The sequence below is a fragment of the Anomalospiza imberbis genome, chromosome 1, assembly GCF_031753505.1.
Source record: "Anomalospiza imberbis isolate Cuckoo-Finch-1a 21T00152 chromosome 1, ASM3175350v1, whole genome shotgun sequence".
Taxonomy (NCBI): Eukaryota; Metazoa; Chordata; class Aves; order Passeriformes; family Viduidae; genus Anomalospiza; species Anomalospiza imberbis.
Genome location: NC_089681.1, coordinates 127,409,361 through 127,424,480, shown reverse-complemented (window position 1 = coordinate 127,424,480; position 15,120 = coordinate 127,409,361). Strand labels below are relative to the sequence as shown.

The window sequence follows — 15,120 nt, the reverse complement described above, 5'->3', positions numbered from 1 at the left end:
GGTGCTACAGTTCCTTCTGCTGAAGGATTTTTAAAAAACGGAGTGGTCTTTCAAGAATAGGCCATCCCAGTTCCACATCTGTGTATGTGAGCGTGAGAGACAGCTGTCTAAAAGGATTCATTCTTGTAACTCTGCTCTCCATTCCTGGGAGAAGTAAAGGAGAAAAATGCCAGAAGTGGAAGACAAAGAAGGGAAGACCCAGAGACTGCTGCGATGCCTATATTAACTGGGCTGAGATGGCTTTTTCACAGGTTGCATTTCTCAGTCTGTAGCCTCGGCTAATGCTAACTGTACTATAAACTGTTTGTAAACCCCAAACTTGCACACCAGCCCTACATAATGTAACTCAGTCACTGATATATGTATAATACATGTGTAATTCATGGGAAGTGTTAAAAAACACTGTGTTTTCTGCAAAATACTGGATGTAGAGGCAAAGCTAGATCAAAAAATAATTGAAAAAAACTTGATAATCACCAGTGAGATACAGAGATGTTTAGATCTTGTATTACAAATTCCTGGCCATACAATTAACACTTCAGCAGCGTATGTGGAGCTTTCAAAAGCAGGTAATCTTGGACATATACACAAGCTCTTTCCTCAGCTGGGTCATGTAACAGATGCTTTTCTTAGTCTCCAATTCTGTGTATCCAGTCAAGATGTAACTAGAAGAGATTAATTTGACTGTTTTCCAGTACAATGTGTCATATGCCTCATGGGCATCTATGACCTACTGGTGCCACATGGACACAGTTAGCTGACCATCTGCTTGACACTTCTTGTGGTGTATTAAAATATTAAAGTCAGTTCAGATTGAATACTGGGTAGGTACAGACTGGATTAGCTATGGTTATACCCATTCTTCAGTCCAAAGGCATCCATTTGCTAAGGTGGACAGCAGTTTATTATAGTTTCCTGTAGTTTCCAAAACAGTTGCCTTCTTCAGTACCAAGCACTGCATAATGTCTTGAAACAGTTATTCTTTCATATTATATGCAGGACGTGATCACAGCGCTTCAGGAGGGCAGTAAAAACTTGCATGGATCATGTGGATGCTTGTTGCTGTTTTCTGGAATTTGGCTTAATGAGAACAAAGTTGAGAAAAGTGCTTGTTTTGTTTTGGTGTTTCATTTTGTTGTTTTTTTTTTTTTCCTTTTTAATTATCTCAATCCCAGCTTGCATTATCTTCCAGAAATTGCAGTATTGGATCCAGCTGGAAACGACTGCAGTATTATTTTGCCATAGCACTAAAGCATTTTGTCTGGAAGTTCAGCTGTTTAGATTACATGTCCCTCTTGAAGCCTAATGTTCAAGAGTTCTTCATTAGAAACATCAATGGTATTAAATGGAAACGGATCTTGCATGATGATATAAAAAAATCAGACTAGTAATGCAGTATCCAATTGGTATAACATTTCCATTGTAATGCATTTCTTGTAACTGTGAATTCCTTAACATAGAGGAGGGTAACTAAAATAACACAATATATTTATTTTACTACTTAGAGCTTTAATGAACTTCAGGAAAATAGTTTCAACAGAGTGTTTTAAAAGCTCTGTTACCTTATCCACACTGACCTGGGTCCTGCAAAGAATTACACTTGGGCACAGGCTTGCTGACTGCCAATGGCCAGCTTGTGTATATAAAGTGAAACATACATATGTGTACTTGTAGAGATCGAGGCCTTGCTGTTGTTGGGAAAATCTGAAATATTTTAACCAAGGGGTAGATTTTGCAGCAGCACTACAAAATCTTGTACTTGTAGAGATCGAGGCCTTGCTGTTGTTGGGAAAATCTGAAATATTTTAACCAAGGGGTAGATTTTGCAGCAGCACTACAAAATCAAGCAGATAAAGCCTTTTGCTCTGCCACTGACTAAAGGCTCCTTCTGGCTGGTACTTGAATAGGAAACTGCCAGTTGTGCCACGTGAACTTGGCCACACTTCCCAGGTAGCAGCCCCCAGCGGGTTGGTGAGGCACTGCCTTGGTGCTTCACTGTGTACAGCGGTGCTGATTGCGGTAGGAGCTCTCCTCAAAGGAGGTGCCTCAGTTCTGGGCCAGGGTGAGAACCAGTCCTGCACCACCAGTGTCTTAATTAATTCTCCGCTGGTTTGTCCTGCAGCTGGCTGTTCCACACAACGACGAGTGGACGCGCTTTGCCCGGACCTTGGTGGAGATCCGCGCCAACCGAGCCGACAGCGAGGAAGAGGGGGCGGTGGAGCTCTCGGCATAGAGGGAGAGAAGCAGCGCCCGCCAGAACAGCAGCTTCTCCCGCCGAGTACGCCAGTGTTCAGTGTCAGAGTCAAGTCTTGCTGTGGCTTTTGATGCCAGTGTACATGCCAGTATTGCTCAAAGCATTCCATATTAATCACACTGCTTTACACAAGGCTGAAAATATCCAGAGCATTTTCATACTTTATATTTCTGTCTGAAAAGTAAGAAAGAAAAGACAAATCAACCCTTTATGGGTTTAGTTGTTTCCTTTTAACTACTTAGTAGCTGTATTTAATACCTAGGAACCCCTGGTTAAACTTGTGCTCACATTGCCCTTCTGGCATAGTCCTATTAAATCCATATGAAGCCAGATATGATTATGTGCAGATGTGGTGTGCTTCACTGTATGGGACTGGGCCAAAGACTTTAGATGTGGTGTATCACATGGTGACTTACATTATGAATGGATGTACTATACGAAAGTTGCTGCTCCTTATTTATTGCGGTGTGCTGCATGGAACATATTTATTTGAAAGCATTAAAATAAACGATCCTAAAGCATGTGCATAATGAGAGAACTGCATTGTCTGTGTGCTGCTGTAGAGGTTACATTAAAGTCCACGTAACAATTACAGTACATCAGTTGTGCTTAAGATGTAAGATCTATAAAGGTTGGTTTGAGTGGATGGAATGAGTTCCCTTTCCTTTTTTTTTAAAGATGCCTATTATTTCTAGGCACTTTAACTATATTTCAGATACAGTTGGTCACTGATACTTGTCATGCAAGTCAACACTAATAGTCTGACAAAGGGTTGTGGTTCCCAAGCATGACACCAGTAATGCCAATAAAATGTATCAGGCCTGTTCTGTTGTGGTGTGGTTGATCTTTCTTTGCCAGCAGTGCTCAGCATGTTCATTATCAGTCACTGGTGAGGCACTGGGTAAATGTGACTGCCCTGACACACAGAAAACTCATGCAGCTGGTCTGTGAATAGATACCTTCGCCATTGGGATTGCCCAGTAATGAACCTGCTTCCATGGGCTAGCACTAAGCTTTACATGTCAGCTTCTGGGCTAATTTTTATTTTCCCTCCATGCTTACCTGCACACACATGCACACACAGAGCAGCAGCATGCTGCCACATGTGCTGAAAGAAAAGGAATAGGAGAGACAAGGCCTCCTTAGCCTGTCTTGGGAGACAGGTTAGGACAGGGGACAGAGGAACAAGCTCCTTTATGGCAATCTCTTGTGGCTTGAGCAAAGAAACAGAGTGCAGATTTGTCTCATTGAGTGCTGTGGCTCAGATGGATGTTGGTGGTGAGGCTGCTCGATACGTCCATGTCACAGCACTCTGCTGAGCCAGAGGACAGCTCTGACATCTGAGTTAGCAGTGGTTCACATTTAGGGCATGGGGGTAAACCATTTTAGCAAGAAACACTGCAAGTTTGACAAGAAAGATCTTGTATATTAAGTTTCTCATCTTGTTGCCACATCTCATCTTTGGGCAGGCATGTTGAGGAATGAACACATCATCTGATCATGTTCAGGGCTATGGCCCACTCCAGAAGCACTGGGAAGTCTGCACTGCTAAAGCCAGAGTGGGCTGAGAAAATGAATCCATTGGAAAAGCTGCATTTCCCTTATCTTCTTGGTGGTTAGAGGCACCTCCCTGTGAGAGTGCACGGACTATTTTCATCTTCATGGTGGAACTTGCAACTACCTCCCAGTGCCCACGGAAGTGTCCTGCCACTGGGCTGTGGGGAGCATCTTCTCCCAGAAGGCCTAGTACACAGCAGAGATATAGAAGTCATTTTTGGGTGGTTCCCTGAAATTGGAGCCATGTGTTAGAGAACTTTTTGTTCCTGCTGCTCCCCTGGGTGCCTTGGGAGTTGTCCTGAAGAACTAGTGAAGCTCTTGCAGCACTTCTGTAGCTTAAAGGTGAATACTAACAAATAGCCACGTGAAATGACTGTAAAGGAGCAGTTCAGATATCATCTCTGGGTTTTTTTCCCCAGTTTTGCCCTGTTTTCAGAAACCGTAAGTGTTGTCTGTATACGTGGATGAGGCAGATGTGGTGCATAGTGGAAGAGAGGGAGGCACACTTGGTTCTCAGTGGGTCACAAGACCAGGAACATATGCACAGGTGAATACACAGCAAAGTACTGCCATCATGGGAGGTGCAGGTGGGAACCCACTACCCTTCCACCCGGTGTAGTAGCTCCACACTGCAAAGTGTGAGGACACCATCTGAGAGTGCCTGTGGTGTAACACAGGAAGGGCATGCAGCCGATGTTGTCTCCCATTCATCATAATCAGTGCAGTGGGAACAGTTGGGAAATTTGCTTCTGCTTTTTCCATATTACCGTTCAGCTTTTGAAACCTAAGTGGGGGTGTGCATGTTCATGTCCAAGTTTCCCTGCTTTATAGCATTAATAGCTTCTGAAATGGTTTTAAGAGCAGCCTCATAGGATCTTCAGCAGTTGCTGCTGTGTGAAAATCAGTATGACCAAAGCTCATTTTTGAAATTTTTCTTTCCTTTTTTTTTTGATGTGTGGTGTTCAACAGTGTACACTGAGGGAACAAGGAAAAGATCTGAATTTCCACAGAAATCACCAGGTTAATATATGCAGAGCAATAACGTGAAAGATCCATTTCACACAGCTGAAGTAGATGGAAAAGCACCCAAGAACAAGAAGCATTTACTTCCCTTCTGCTGCTCATGATTATCCTGCAGTGGAGTTTCTCACCTGCCCTTGTTGCTGCCCTTCCAGAAATCTCCCATAGTTCTTACTTGTTTGATTTTCCTGCTGCTAAACAAATAGCTGCATTTCACTGGCTTTCTAAAACAGCCCATATGACAAGATGGTACTCAGAATCTGCCCAGTAGAGAAATAAATACAAAATTATCCTTTAATTTGAGCAAAAATAAATAATCTTCTCCTGTCTCTTTTGCCTACAAACATCCAGAGAACAGAAGGAAGAACATAAAGGGTTATGTCCTATGCTCTAGCACTGCCAGGATGCTGCCATGACTGCTCTAGGTGTGGAATGGGTCAGAAGACAGCCTGGCTCTTTTAGGGCCATTGCAAGTGAGCTTTCTGTGAAGGACAAACTATGTGCTCAGACTGAGCTGGAGAGCACATCTGAACCACAGAGGTCAGAAAAAGCAAACCCAACTAAAGCAGAAGTAGGCAAGTGGCAAGAAGAGGTAAATTGAGGTTTAGCATGGAGGACAGGACTGTGAGGTACATGAGGAAGGGACAACTCTCCTATACTGGTTGAAGGAAAGTCTAGACTCTCCCTTGATTTCAGTGCCAAGGATCAGAGCTATGCCAGCACAGGCAAGAGGCAGAGGAATGATGTGGCCAGGGACATAGGATTTGTTCTGAAAAGAGCTGTGAAAGGACATGGGGAGACATGACAGGTGGCACTGGGGGTGACAGCTGGAGGCATTAGCTGAAAGGTGAAGCAGGATTCTTCACCTTTATGACACGTACTTTGGTCAAGAGACCCTGTGGTAACAGAGAAAGATGATAGCCAGGGTATACAGAAAGAACACATGCACAGCACTGGCCGACCTGGAATTTCACCAGGATGCACAAAACTGAGCATGGGGCTGGAATGCCAGGTCCATCGTGAAACTAACAGCACATGGACCAAGTGGATCTTTGAAAGGTGGAAGTGACATAAGCTACCTCTGAAGTCTGGGAACACCACAAATATCTCCATGGAAAGGCTGTCAGAGCAAGTCTTTGCTGCTAAGAGTAGACTCCACAGAATCACCTGTAGCTTATTACTTCAAAGAGAAAAAGCAGGTGGGACAAATGGCGCTGGGTTGCAATGGTTCAAGAGCTGCAGCTTTTTCCACAGGGTACTCAGCATGTGCTCCATAAGAAATTTTCCAAGATGGAAGGTGTTTCGTCCTGAGTCTCAAAATCAATGCCCCAAACTTTTGCTACTTCTGAAAACATCAGAGCCCCTGCCACGCCCTGGAATATCATCTCAAACTACAAATGAGAACCTGCATCTCTAGGGCTATGGAAACAACTAGGAATAGGTTCTTTCACAGAAGACAGGTAGAAAAAGCTCCAAAGAGTTTTAGCAACTGTAGATAAAAAGCATGCAGGGCAGAAGACTGGAAACCCCTCACAGATCAAAATGGCATCCCACATGGAGTGGGATGGTCTCCATTGGCCAGTGACAAAGGACACTCTCCTAAGGCAGGACTCAGTGCCTAAGGGTGCTATAGAGTAGCCACCTGTCCTTGGGAAGCTCACAGGACCGGTTCTCCTTCAAAGTCATAAGCAAAGATACTTCTGAAGTAACACCACCATGTCTGGTACACAGTGTCTGCACAGCCTGGGGTGTGAGGAAGGCCAGGCAATGTAAGTACAGCAGCTGGAATGAATCTTGCAAGCAATAGTACTGCTTCCTGGTGTGATGAGGAACAGCGCAAGAAGAAGTTAAAATCATTACTACACCTGAAATGTCATCTCTCTGAAGGGCAACAGACACTTTGATGGCATCCCGTGTTCAGCACTAGGGGAGGCTGCCCAGTCTCACAGCCTGAGTTACCCGCTGCCAACCATGCAGAAAGCAGAACCACCACATGGCACGTGGCATTAAAGAAACCACTTCATCCCAGGCTGCTTCTGTGTTATTTGATGTGTTTGAAGGTCTCTGGAGACACTTAAAATACAAACGTCTTGAGATTTGTATATTCTCAGCCATTAAATAACTGACAAATGACCACTAGCTCTGGAAATCGCCTTCTAGCTTATGCAAAAAACTGCAAATATTTAAACAAAAACAGAGTCTGAGTTTCACAGCAGGGTTTAAACAGCAAAGCTGGAAGATTCCTGATATCCCTGTACCACTGGAGAGGATCTCAGCAGCAAACAGTGTGACGTGTATGCGCACATAGAGGCTAAGGCAGGGTCATTCCAAGCAGGCTGTCCCTTCCTAAGATGATGCAGAGCCGCTTGTCAGGTTTTGTATTTTTAGCAGGTTTAGAAAAATCTGCCCAATTTATTTTTGAAGCCTGTGGTATGTTTGCTCACAAAAGCATCCCTGCAAAGTGTCAATATTAAGTCAGCTTAAACCCAACCCATTCTCTGGGGACCAGGCAGAAAAGCATCTCCTGGCTTCTGCTGGACTGAGAAACACAAACACAGGGTACCTGCTTCGGGGACACTCCTGCCCCACTCTCAGTCTGACAGGTAACATCACCAGTATTTGGCCATTTCTTTTTTCTAAAAGTGCTGTAACAGGGAGTTAGCTGGAGTGCAGGAAGCAAGTGAGGTTATTTTTTATCCATTTGCATAACTCACCCAGAAACCAAGAGAGGACAAACATTGTCCTCAGGGCATTTTGTTTGTTTGCAAGGCAATCTGACAATTCCTTGGCCTGCAAGCTTTTCAGAGCAGGAATGCATCCTTTTGTGTCTGGAGGAAGCCGACTGTGGGCACAGATCTTCTCCAAGATCTCTGGGCAGAGCTGCAGCACAATTTGGAATGTTTTGAACTCAGCTGCATATTAACAAAGCAGGCACTGGCTCTTCAACACTTCTGCCCCTACCTCTGCTGTCTACTGACCCTGAAGAGATGGGCAGAAGAAGAAAACAATCCTCCAGGAAAGTTAATGGCAAAGGGAAAGGCCACCATGGGTGGGGTGGGGGTGTCAGTCCAGCCCTGCTCAGAGAAGATGAAGTCTGTGGCCTTCTGAGATGGATCTGCCATAGGAGAGCTGTGCCTGAGCTTTGTTCCTGGGATGGGAGTTTTGCCCTTCATCCCCAGAATAAAGAACAAGTCATAAATATGCTGCCAGGCCTGGGAACGAGAGGGAACCAGGAGGCAGAGAAATTGGTTTCGTGGAACACAAGCAATGAATGGTCTTTATCACACGAGCCAAGTAGTTGTGCAAGCCCTACAATAACCCAGCTCTAATTCCTCTTCCGTGCCTGGCTGCAAAGCCCCAGCAGCACTGGGGTTCAGTGTCAGGCAGCAGAGGGATGTGCTCTGCTGGGTGCAGCCTGGGTGTCCCTCTCCAGAATGAGCCAGGAGGAAGCAGCTGCCAACGAAGACCATCCAGTGGCCAGGCATTACCTCTCCTGGATCAGGGAGAAAGTGCAGCTCTGCACTCAGACATCTTCCCAGAACTGCTGACTTTCCACAGAAACCCCTGACATGGTGTATCAGGCAAATCTGAGGGATGAAGTATAAAAGCAGCTCTTAAACAGACTAAAATCTCCTGTGTGAAGCACAGGCAGTGCCCAGTGAGAATGTTTTGCTTTTGTGACATGCTTTAACCAAAAATACTGATGGTTAATTTTGAAGGGTTATTACAAGGGAGAGCTTTTCCCCCCCTGTGTTTGAAATGAAGGAACTGTCATTTGGGGAGACTCAAATACACAGGGCTGGGAGGAAGCAGCTGCTGTCTGTCAGAGCCCACTGGTTTAGCCAGACTCCAAGATTCAGCTGCAGGTAAATGTCATCTGCTCCCCTCACCTTCATACACATTTACCCCTGAGCTGCATTTCACTAGTAATTTCAAAATACAAATTAGTCCAAGAGAATAACTTTCATTATGACCCAAATACAAATACAAAATCAGAGTGATTTCCATTTCAGTATTTCCACAAATTACAGCACAGTGTGATACTGCACAGCAAACTCATTCTTCTGCAGAGACACTACATCTGTGCATTCCCTCAGTTTACAGCCAAGGCTGAAGGCACCCACCTCTCACTCCTCCCACTCCAAGGAGACAAGCAAAGCCAAATTCTTCATCTTAGAGATATCACAGAAGACACCTTCAAGTGACTAGGTGATCAGGCTGTTCATAATCACTAACCTCCCTCCAAAAGTAAAGATCAAAATATCAAAGCTTCAGTCCTTAATCCTGACTGAGGAAAAAGTTTCTTTTTTTTCCCAAGTGACATCTCCACCAACAGATGTCTTTTCTGGGCCGGGGAATTGTAGTAATTTTTTCTCAAGCTGCAGGTGTTTTCATAGCCTACAAGTGCAAACATTAGCTTCACCTTAACCTGACTTTATCACTGAAGCTGAACAAGACATTCGATGTAATGCGCCATTTCCGTAACAGAATACCATGTGCATCTGTTTGAAAGGTTTATTTCTATCTTCATAAATACAGAATGTTCTAAACACTGTGCAAGGCACCAAAAATTAAGTAAAATCTTTTATTTTAGACTATTTTAATCTCTTTTGACTCAATGAAGTAAATAAGAATCTGAAACCACCTATTTGCCAATTACAAGCCAGCAGTTAAGGCAGGTACCATTGATACAGTGCATGAATTTTCTATTGCAGTTATTTAAACAAGCAGCGTTTTACTATAGAAGTGCATATACAAACTGAATTCCAAACACCAGCAACCCAAGATAGGCACCTAGTTATGAAATTTCCTTGTATGTGTAGTAGAATGCCAAAAGTTCTGCCATAAAGTGCAAAGACTATGGACAATAACACTTTCTTTTGAGCATTTTGATACCAGTAACATAATACAACGGCTAAACATTTATAAATGTGGTTTCCATTACAAAAACATGTTCCACATAAAAGCTCCATAATACAATCCAGAAACAGAACTTGTGCGTGATTTAAAAAGTTGAAGCTGTACTGGCATACTTAGGTACCGGGTATATATTTGCTGACCTCTACAGACACGCACCAAGTTTAAAACCATTTTACACGCACGGTCCAAATCATTCTGCTTTGAGCACCGTGATATCCTCTGAATTTTCCATTTGAGTGACAATGTGCGACATCTGCCCTGGTAATCTGCAACAGAGCATTGCCTGTAAAATGATCTGGTTCACAGCTCTCACCCAGCCCTCCCCAATAAACAGAACCTAAAATTAGTGTCTTCCCAACACAAGCACATGTCAGATGTAGACAAATACATTCATGGTCCCAAACTTAAAACAACTGGTAAGAATTTCACAGTGATCTGGTTACGGAAGCACAAAGACAAATGATTCCATTTAAGATGAAAATTACCTTAAAACTCAAATGAAGCTAATCTTTTATATGATGAGAAGCTAAAGGAACAAAATATTAACCAATTAGAAAAGTGGCTCTTTCCCAACTAATAACAAAAGCCCTACAGCAATAAACTTAGGGTCCTACTGCTGCAGCAGCCTTTGAGGTAGGTGGCGATGGCTTAAACCGAGGTAGGTAAAGTCCAAATTTGTTTTCAATCCCTGCAAAAGTGGCAACTGCCAATTTATAACCACCAACATGGTCAGGGTTAGGAGCAGGGAGCGTGATCCTGGATTTAGGAACTGTCTCTGATCCAGCTGGTTTTCTGCAAAATAATAAAAATAATAAATTAACTTCCATACAGTAAAATCAGTATTCCCAAAAATCTCCTCCGTAAAGTAAATTTAATGAGACATCTGAGTGTACTACCCTGTAAGTAACTAAATTAAATGCTGCAATGTAAGGAGAAATACCCTGTTTTAAAACGTTCCAGAACAGTTAGAAGCCTTCATGTTGATTGAGTACGGTCAAATCCAGATAAAATTTGCAGTGCATTAATCAAAACTAGTGTGAGGTAGCAGGGGCTCATAAGTCTTTGCTACAGCACGCAACCAATCCAGGAACATAGCAGAGTTTAAGTCATTTTTGTGGTGGCTTTCAAACTGCTGTTCCCAAAGATCCATAGAATCTACAGCTGCTCTGGGATCAAGTTAAACAGCTACATGCACATCCACCTGTATTGTCAACAAAGGCAGGAGGCACGGCTGAAATACCAACAAATTGGTTTTGACCTTGGTGACAACTGTATATTTTTTTTAGATGTCAAAAGCCCTGTCTAATCAGGGACACAGCTCCTCCACCAAATAATGAGGACTAATGCAGAGTGTATCCTGACCTGGTAGGCATCACATTTTTCCTGCATTTACATCCCCAGCCCATTATTTAGCCTCCCACTGTCTCTGTTTACACTAACATAGGTCCCCTGCTTGAAACTGTGATATAAAATGTGGTAGTATCTTGCTATGAAACAGCGACTGGAATATCGTCCCAGCCTCCACCAGTAAAGTGTAGTTGAAATAATATTTACAAAGCCTTTACAACATGTTCTAGTAAGCCGCTGCCTCTGATGTTCCAAGGAGGACCAAAACCCAACAGAACCAAGGGGGTAGTTCAGGGTCCCTGGTATGTTCAGACATCACATACTTACACTCCTCCGAAGTCCACATAAAACCATCTCTGCAGTAGCTCATAAGTCACCAGAGTTACACCAAACTGAGGAGAAGATCGAAATACACGAGCTTGAAGGAAAAGAAGAGAGTTCCTAAGTGACAATGCCACAAACAGAAATCACTTGGCAATCAAAGCTCTTTTACACACCTCCTGCTCCTTTCCAGAGAGCCTTCGGGCCTTCTTCCCGTAGGATCTTGACAAAACAGTCCACAACACCGCTGTAGGTGGTCTGTCCTGCTCGGGCTGCCACCTGTAGCCTTGTTTTGATCACATCTGCAGGGGTAACCAGAGAGGCTGCAGGCATACCTGAACAACACAAAAGTCATCAGGTGAGTACCACTGCCTTGGCACATATACTACACACCTAGTTTATCCAGAGGGAAGCGGGCCTTTCCTCCTTACATCAGGAGAATCCAGCCACATTTGATTTAAGCAGAACCTGGGAAGGAGAACAAGTAACAAGAGGTTGCTGTTGTGGACATGGCTTAACCCAGAGAGAGCTTCTCCCAGAGGAACAACCATATCACGTGCTTCCTGCCAAGCTGGGAGGCACAGATTGGAGTTTCCAGTGCTAATCAGAAACTTGCATACTTAATAAGCACAAAGCTTTTGGACGGAAGGTTGATATTTCCCTTTCCTTTTCATTCCTCTCTGTGGTTCCTGGCATCCTGGTGTACACTGTGCTAGAATAGGCTGTGCATAGACACAAACACAGATACGTAAACACCCCTCATGCAGCAATCTCACTGAGAACCAGATAATGCCATGCATGTTCAGCATCACTTGAGAGCTAAGGCTTACAAAAAGGGTCATTCTTCTCATTAGGCATGGCAGACTGCTCAGCTGCAAAGCCACAGCTGACATCCTCAGCAGAATATGTGGAGCAAGATTTAAATTTACCCTGGCAGATAATCAACTGAAAATAAAACATACCAAATTACCAATGGGTGGTATTTCTAAAGTCATTCCTATCCAAACTTGGGGCATGTTTAGAATTGGAGAAAAAAAATTAAAAAAAAAAAAAGGCAAAGTAAAGCACCAAGACTGTACCAGAAGACACTGTCTCTTATGGTTTTATTACTTTTCCATTCTGCATCTGTTCCAAACCAACTTTGTTAGATGTTGATGCAAAGATCTCCTTTCCTTCTTTTTTCCCAGCTCAATAATTCTGTAACAAATTTTATCCAAACCAACATGGTCTGGCCTCAAGCTCCATAGCACCCTTCCTGCAGACTGCTCCAAGAGATCAAATCATGTGCATATCACCAAAAGATTTCCTCCTCCTCTCCTTGCCCCCCCAAAATAACTCATACACTAAGCACTCTCTCAGTGCAAGCATGGGCTGTCTGGCAGGCAAGCACTAAAACCTGGTCAAGGCTTCTGAATTCCAAAAATACTGGAATTCCTCTTTGCTTAGCTTTACCCACACCAGGGTATTGCTTGAGTCTTCAATTTAAAGCCAGACTTTTGTCCTTCAAAAGCCAACCAGTGTTTTCATGAAAACCAAAGAGCTTATTTAGAAACAATCCTGCTTACTACACGTTGACTTCCATCTCCTTATCGCTCACTCCATATTATTGAGGATATTTTGCACTTGAGATACTTAAAATCCTTTCTTTAGGAACTATGTGTACAGGACAAAAGCATTTACAGACAAATCAAAGTTACAGATTGCTGCCAAGAGAAGCTTACAATCAGAATGTGACAAATAGCCCAGCAGGAGCTGACAAGAATAAAAAGGAGCTAGGGGAGGAGAAGGAACTTCATGGAGGCAGTAAGCAAACAGAGCAAATTAAGGAGAGATCCTGCAGATGATATTAGAATCATCTCAGAATATGCTACGGCACAACAGGTTGAGACATCTGAAAACCAGAAGCAGATCAAGCTAGATGACACATGTGTTGCGTGTGACCCCAACCACAATGGAAAGGAAGATGATGTAAGCAGTACAAGCAACACCCACTGGCAAAGGACACAGATGCACATCTGAGTATGGCTAGCTTGAATATCCCAGCACTATGGGCTGTGCGTGGGAAGGGGGAGTTTCCCACACGCAGCCAGAGCTCATGCACACATCTGAAGGCTGATGACCAGGTGAGATCCCTGGCTGGAGAAGAGACATCACCCAGAGACTGAAGCCAGCTTTTCAGAAGTGGTGGGTGTTTTGTTCTGTCTTTCCCTTGATGTTCTTTTGGCAAAACAGTGGACACATGCACCCCCATCACACTTCACAGGTACCCAATAAAACAAATTTCTTGGTTTTATAAATAGTATGATGAGTGTTGTATCTCTAACACTGTAATTTGCTCATGAGAGTTAACCTAGGATGGGATTCACAGGAAGCACTGGATAAAATTCACATTATAACTAGATTGGTGAGCCATATCAGCAACAATAAAGACTGCTTCTGTGCCTGAACTTCAAAGGGACGGTTATCTCAGTCTGCAATCACCTGACAATGCCTAGAAAGAGAAAAATAGGAAAACCTAAGAAATTACTTGGCTTAAAAATGCCATCTTATGTTTCAAGTCTGTAAATATGATCTAAAGTTCAAAAATTGTTTTGTTCCATTAAAATGGGTAAGAAATAAGCTGGCTGTAAAAGCTCCTGTTGGAGGGTTTGGAACCTGGCTTTGGAATGGGGTGGGGGAGGGGAGAGGACAAGGGGGTTTTGAGCAGCAGTCATTGGAACACAGCTGGCTTTGCTAGTACCAGCTAAATTCCTTTGGACTGTGAGCAACTGAATAGAGATCAATATGCTTCAACACGACAAACCAACTGGTCTAGCTGTTCTCTAAGACCAGATACTGGCTATAAAAGGGCCTTGCTCTCAAAGAGACACAACCCTGTGTATAATTTGGACCAAGAAGTTTTCTCAGGGAAGAGAAAACTTAAAATTAAATGAGAAAACATTGCTAAACCACCTGTCTGTACTGGATTCATGCCATTCCATCATTTTTCTCACCTGGCAGGTCATAGCAGTCTGCCAGGGGCCATGCTGGAGAAAAAACCTGGCTGCAGCTTGGAGAGACCAAGCAGCCCCCGATAAGCATGGTGGAAACACCAGCTGATTTGAGCCCTCCTGCTTGCTACACACTCCCCTAAAGGTCCCGTTGCACAAATTTGCAAGCCTATTTGTTTCCTAGGGGGGAAACCATGGACACTGCAGGAGCAGGACTCTCAAGCTGCTCCCTCCAGCAGACAGCTACCAAGTGGTGGTCCCCTTTGGGTGTAGAAGCTGTGGAGGGACCAGCCATGAAGCAGACAAGGGCAAGCTGAGGCTTACAAAGTCTCTGTCTTCTGCCTTAGGCTCTGGCACACTCAAGCTAAATTCATGTGTGAGAAGTTAAGCATATTTGGGCTCTTCTGTCTGCTATGCAGCACACTAAAACAACCAAGTGCTCAAGGCCACACTCCGCACCTCTGTCATATCTGGGTATGTGAGGAATTAGCAACCTGTGGCATTGCTGCAATGTTTTCAAGATCTTCTGCTTTGTTTAATATTTTAAAAAATTATAAAGGTAAAATCCTCAAGAAGCCAAGTAACTTCAGTGGGATACTGAGGGTAGCAAATAGTGTCATCATTTTGTCACTGTTATATCATTGTGTTTGAAGAGCTGTACTTCCAGTGTGACTTTTGGACTATATACAACAAAATTCAAGATTCACTCGA

The 15,120-nt window shown here is 43.6% G+C and overlaps 2 protein-coding genes across 12 annotated transcripts in view; one reads left to right on the top strand and one right to left on the bottom strand.

Moving 5' to 3' along the window:
* The window catches only part of DYNC1I1 (dynein cytoplasmic 1 intermediate chain 1), a 185,288-nt gene extending 182,210 nt beyond the window's left edge, over positions 1 to 3,078 (top strand). For all 9 annotated transcript variants that reach the window (XM_068210672.1, XM_068210658.1, XM_068210650.1 and 6 more), the window contains one exon: positions 2,123 to 3,078. In XM_068210672.1, the coding sequence (XP_068066773.1) occupies positions 2,123 to 2,233 (111 nt within the window). In that variant the 3' untranslated portion in view covers positions 2,234 to 3,078. The remainder of the gene's footprint in view (positions 1 to 2,122) is intronic.
* A 6,254-nt stretch (positions 3,079 to 9,332) lies between these two features.
* SLC25A13 (solute carrier family 25 member 13) overlaps positions 9,333 to 15,120 on the bottom strand; it is a 99,278-nt gene continuing 93,490 nt past the window's right edge. For all 3 annotated transcript variants that reach the window (XM_068210622.1, XM_068210612.1, XM_068210603.1), the window contains 3 exons: positions 11,596 to 11,754; positions 11,426 to 11,516; positions 9,333 to 10,543 (listed from right to left, as the gene is read on the bottom strand). In XM_068210622.1, coding sequence (XP_068066723.1) covers positions 10,354 to 10,543; positions 11,426 to 11,516; positions 11,596 to 11,754 — 440 coding nt within the window. In that variant the 3' untranslated portion in view covers positions 9,333 to 10,353. The remainder of the gene's footprint in view (positions 10,544 to 11,425; positions 11,517 to 11,595; positions 11,755 to 15,120) is intronic.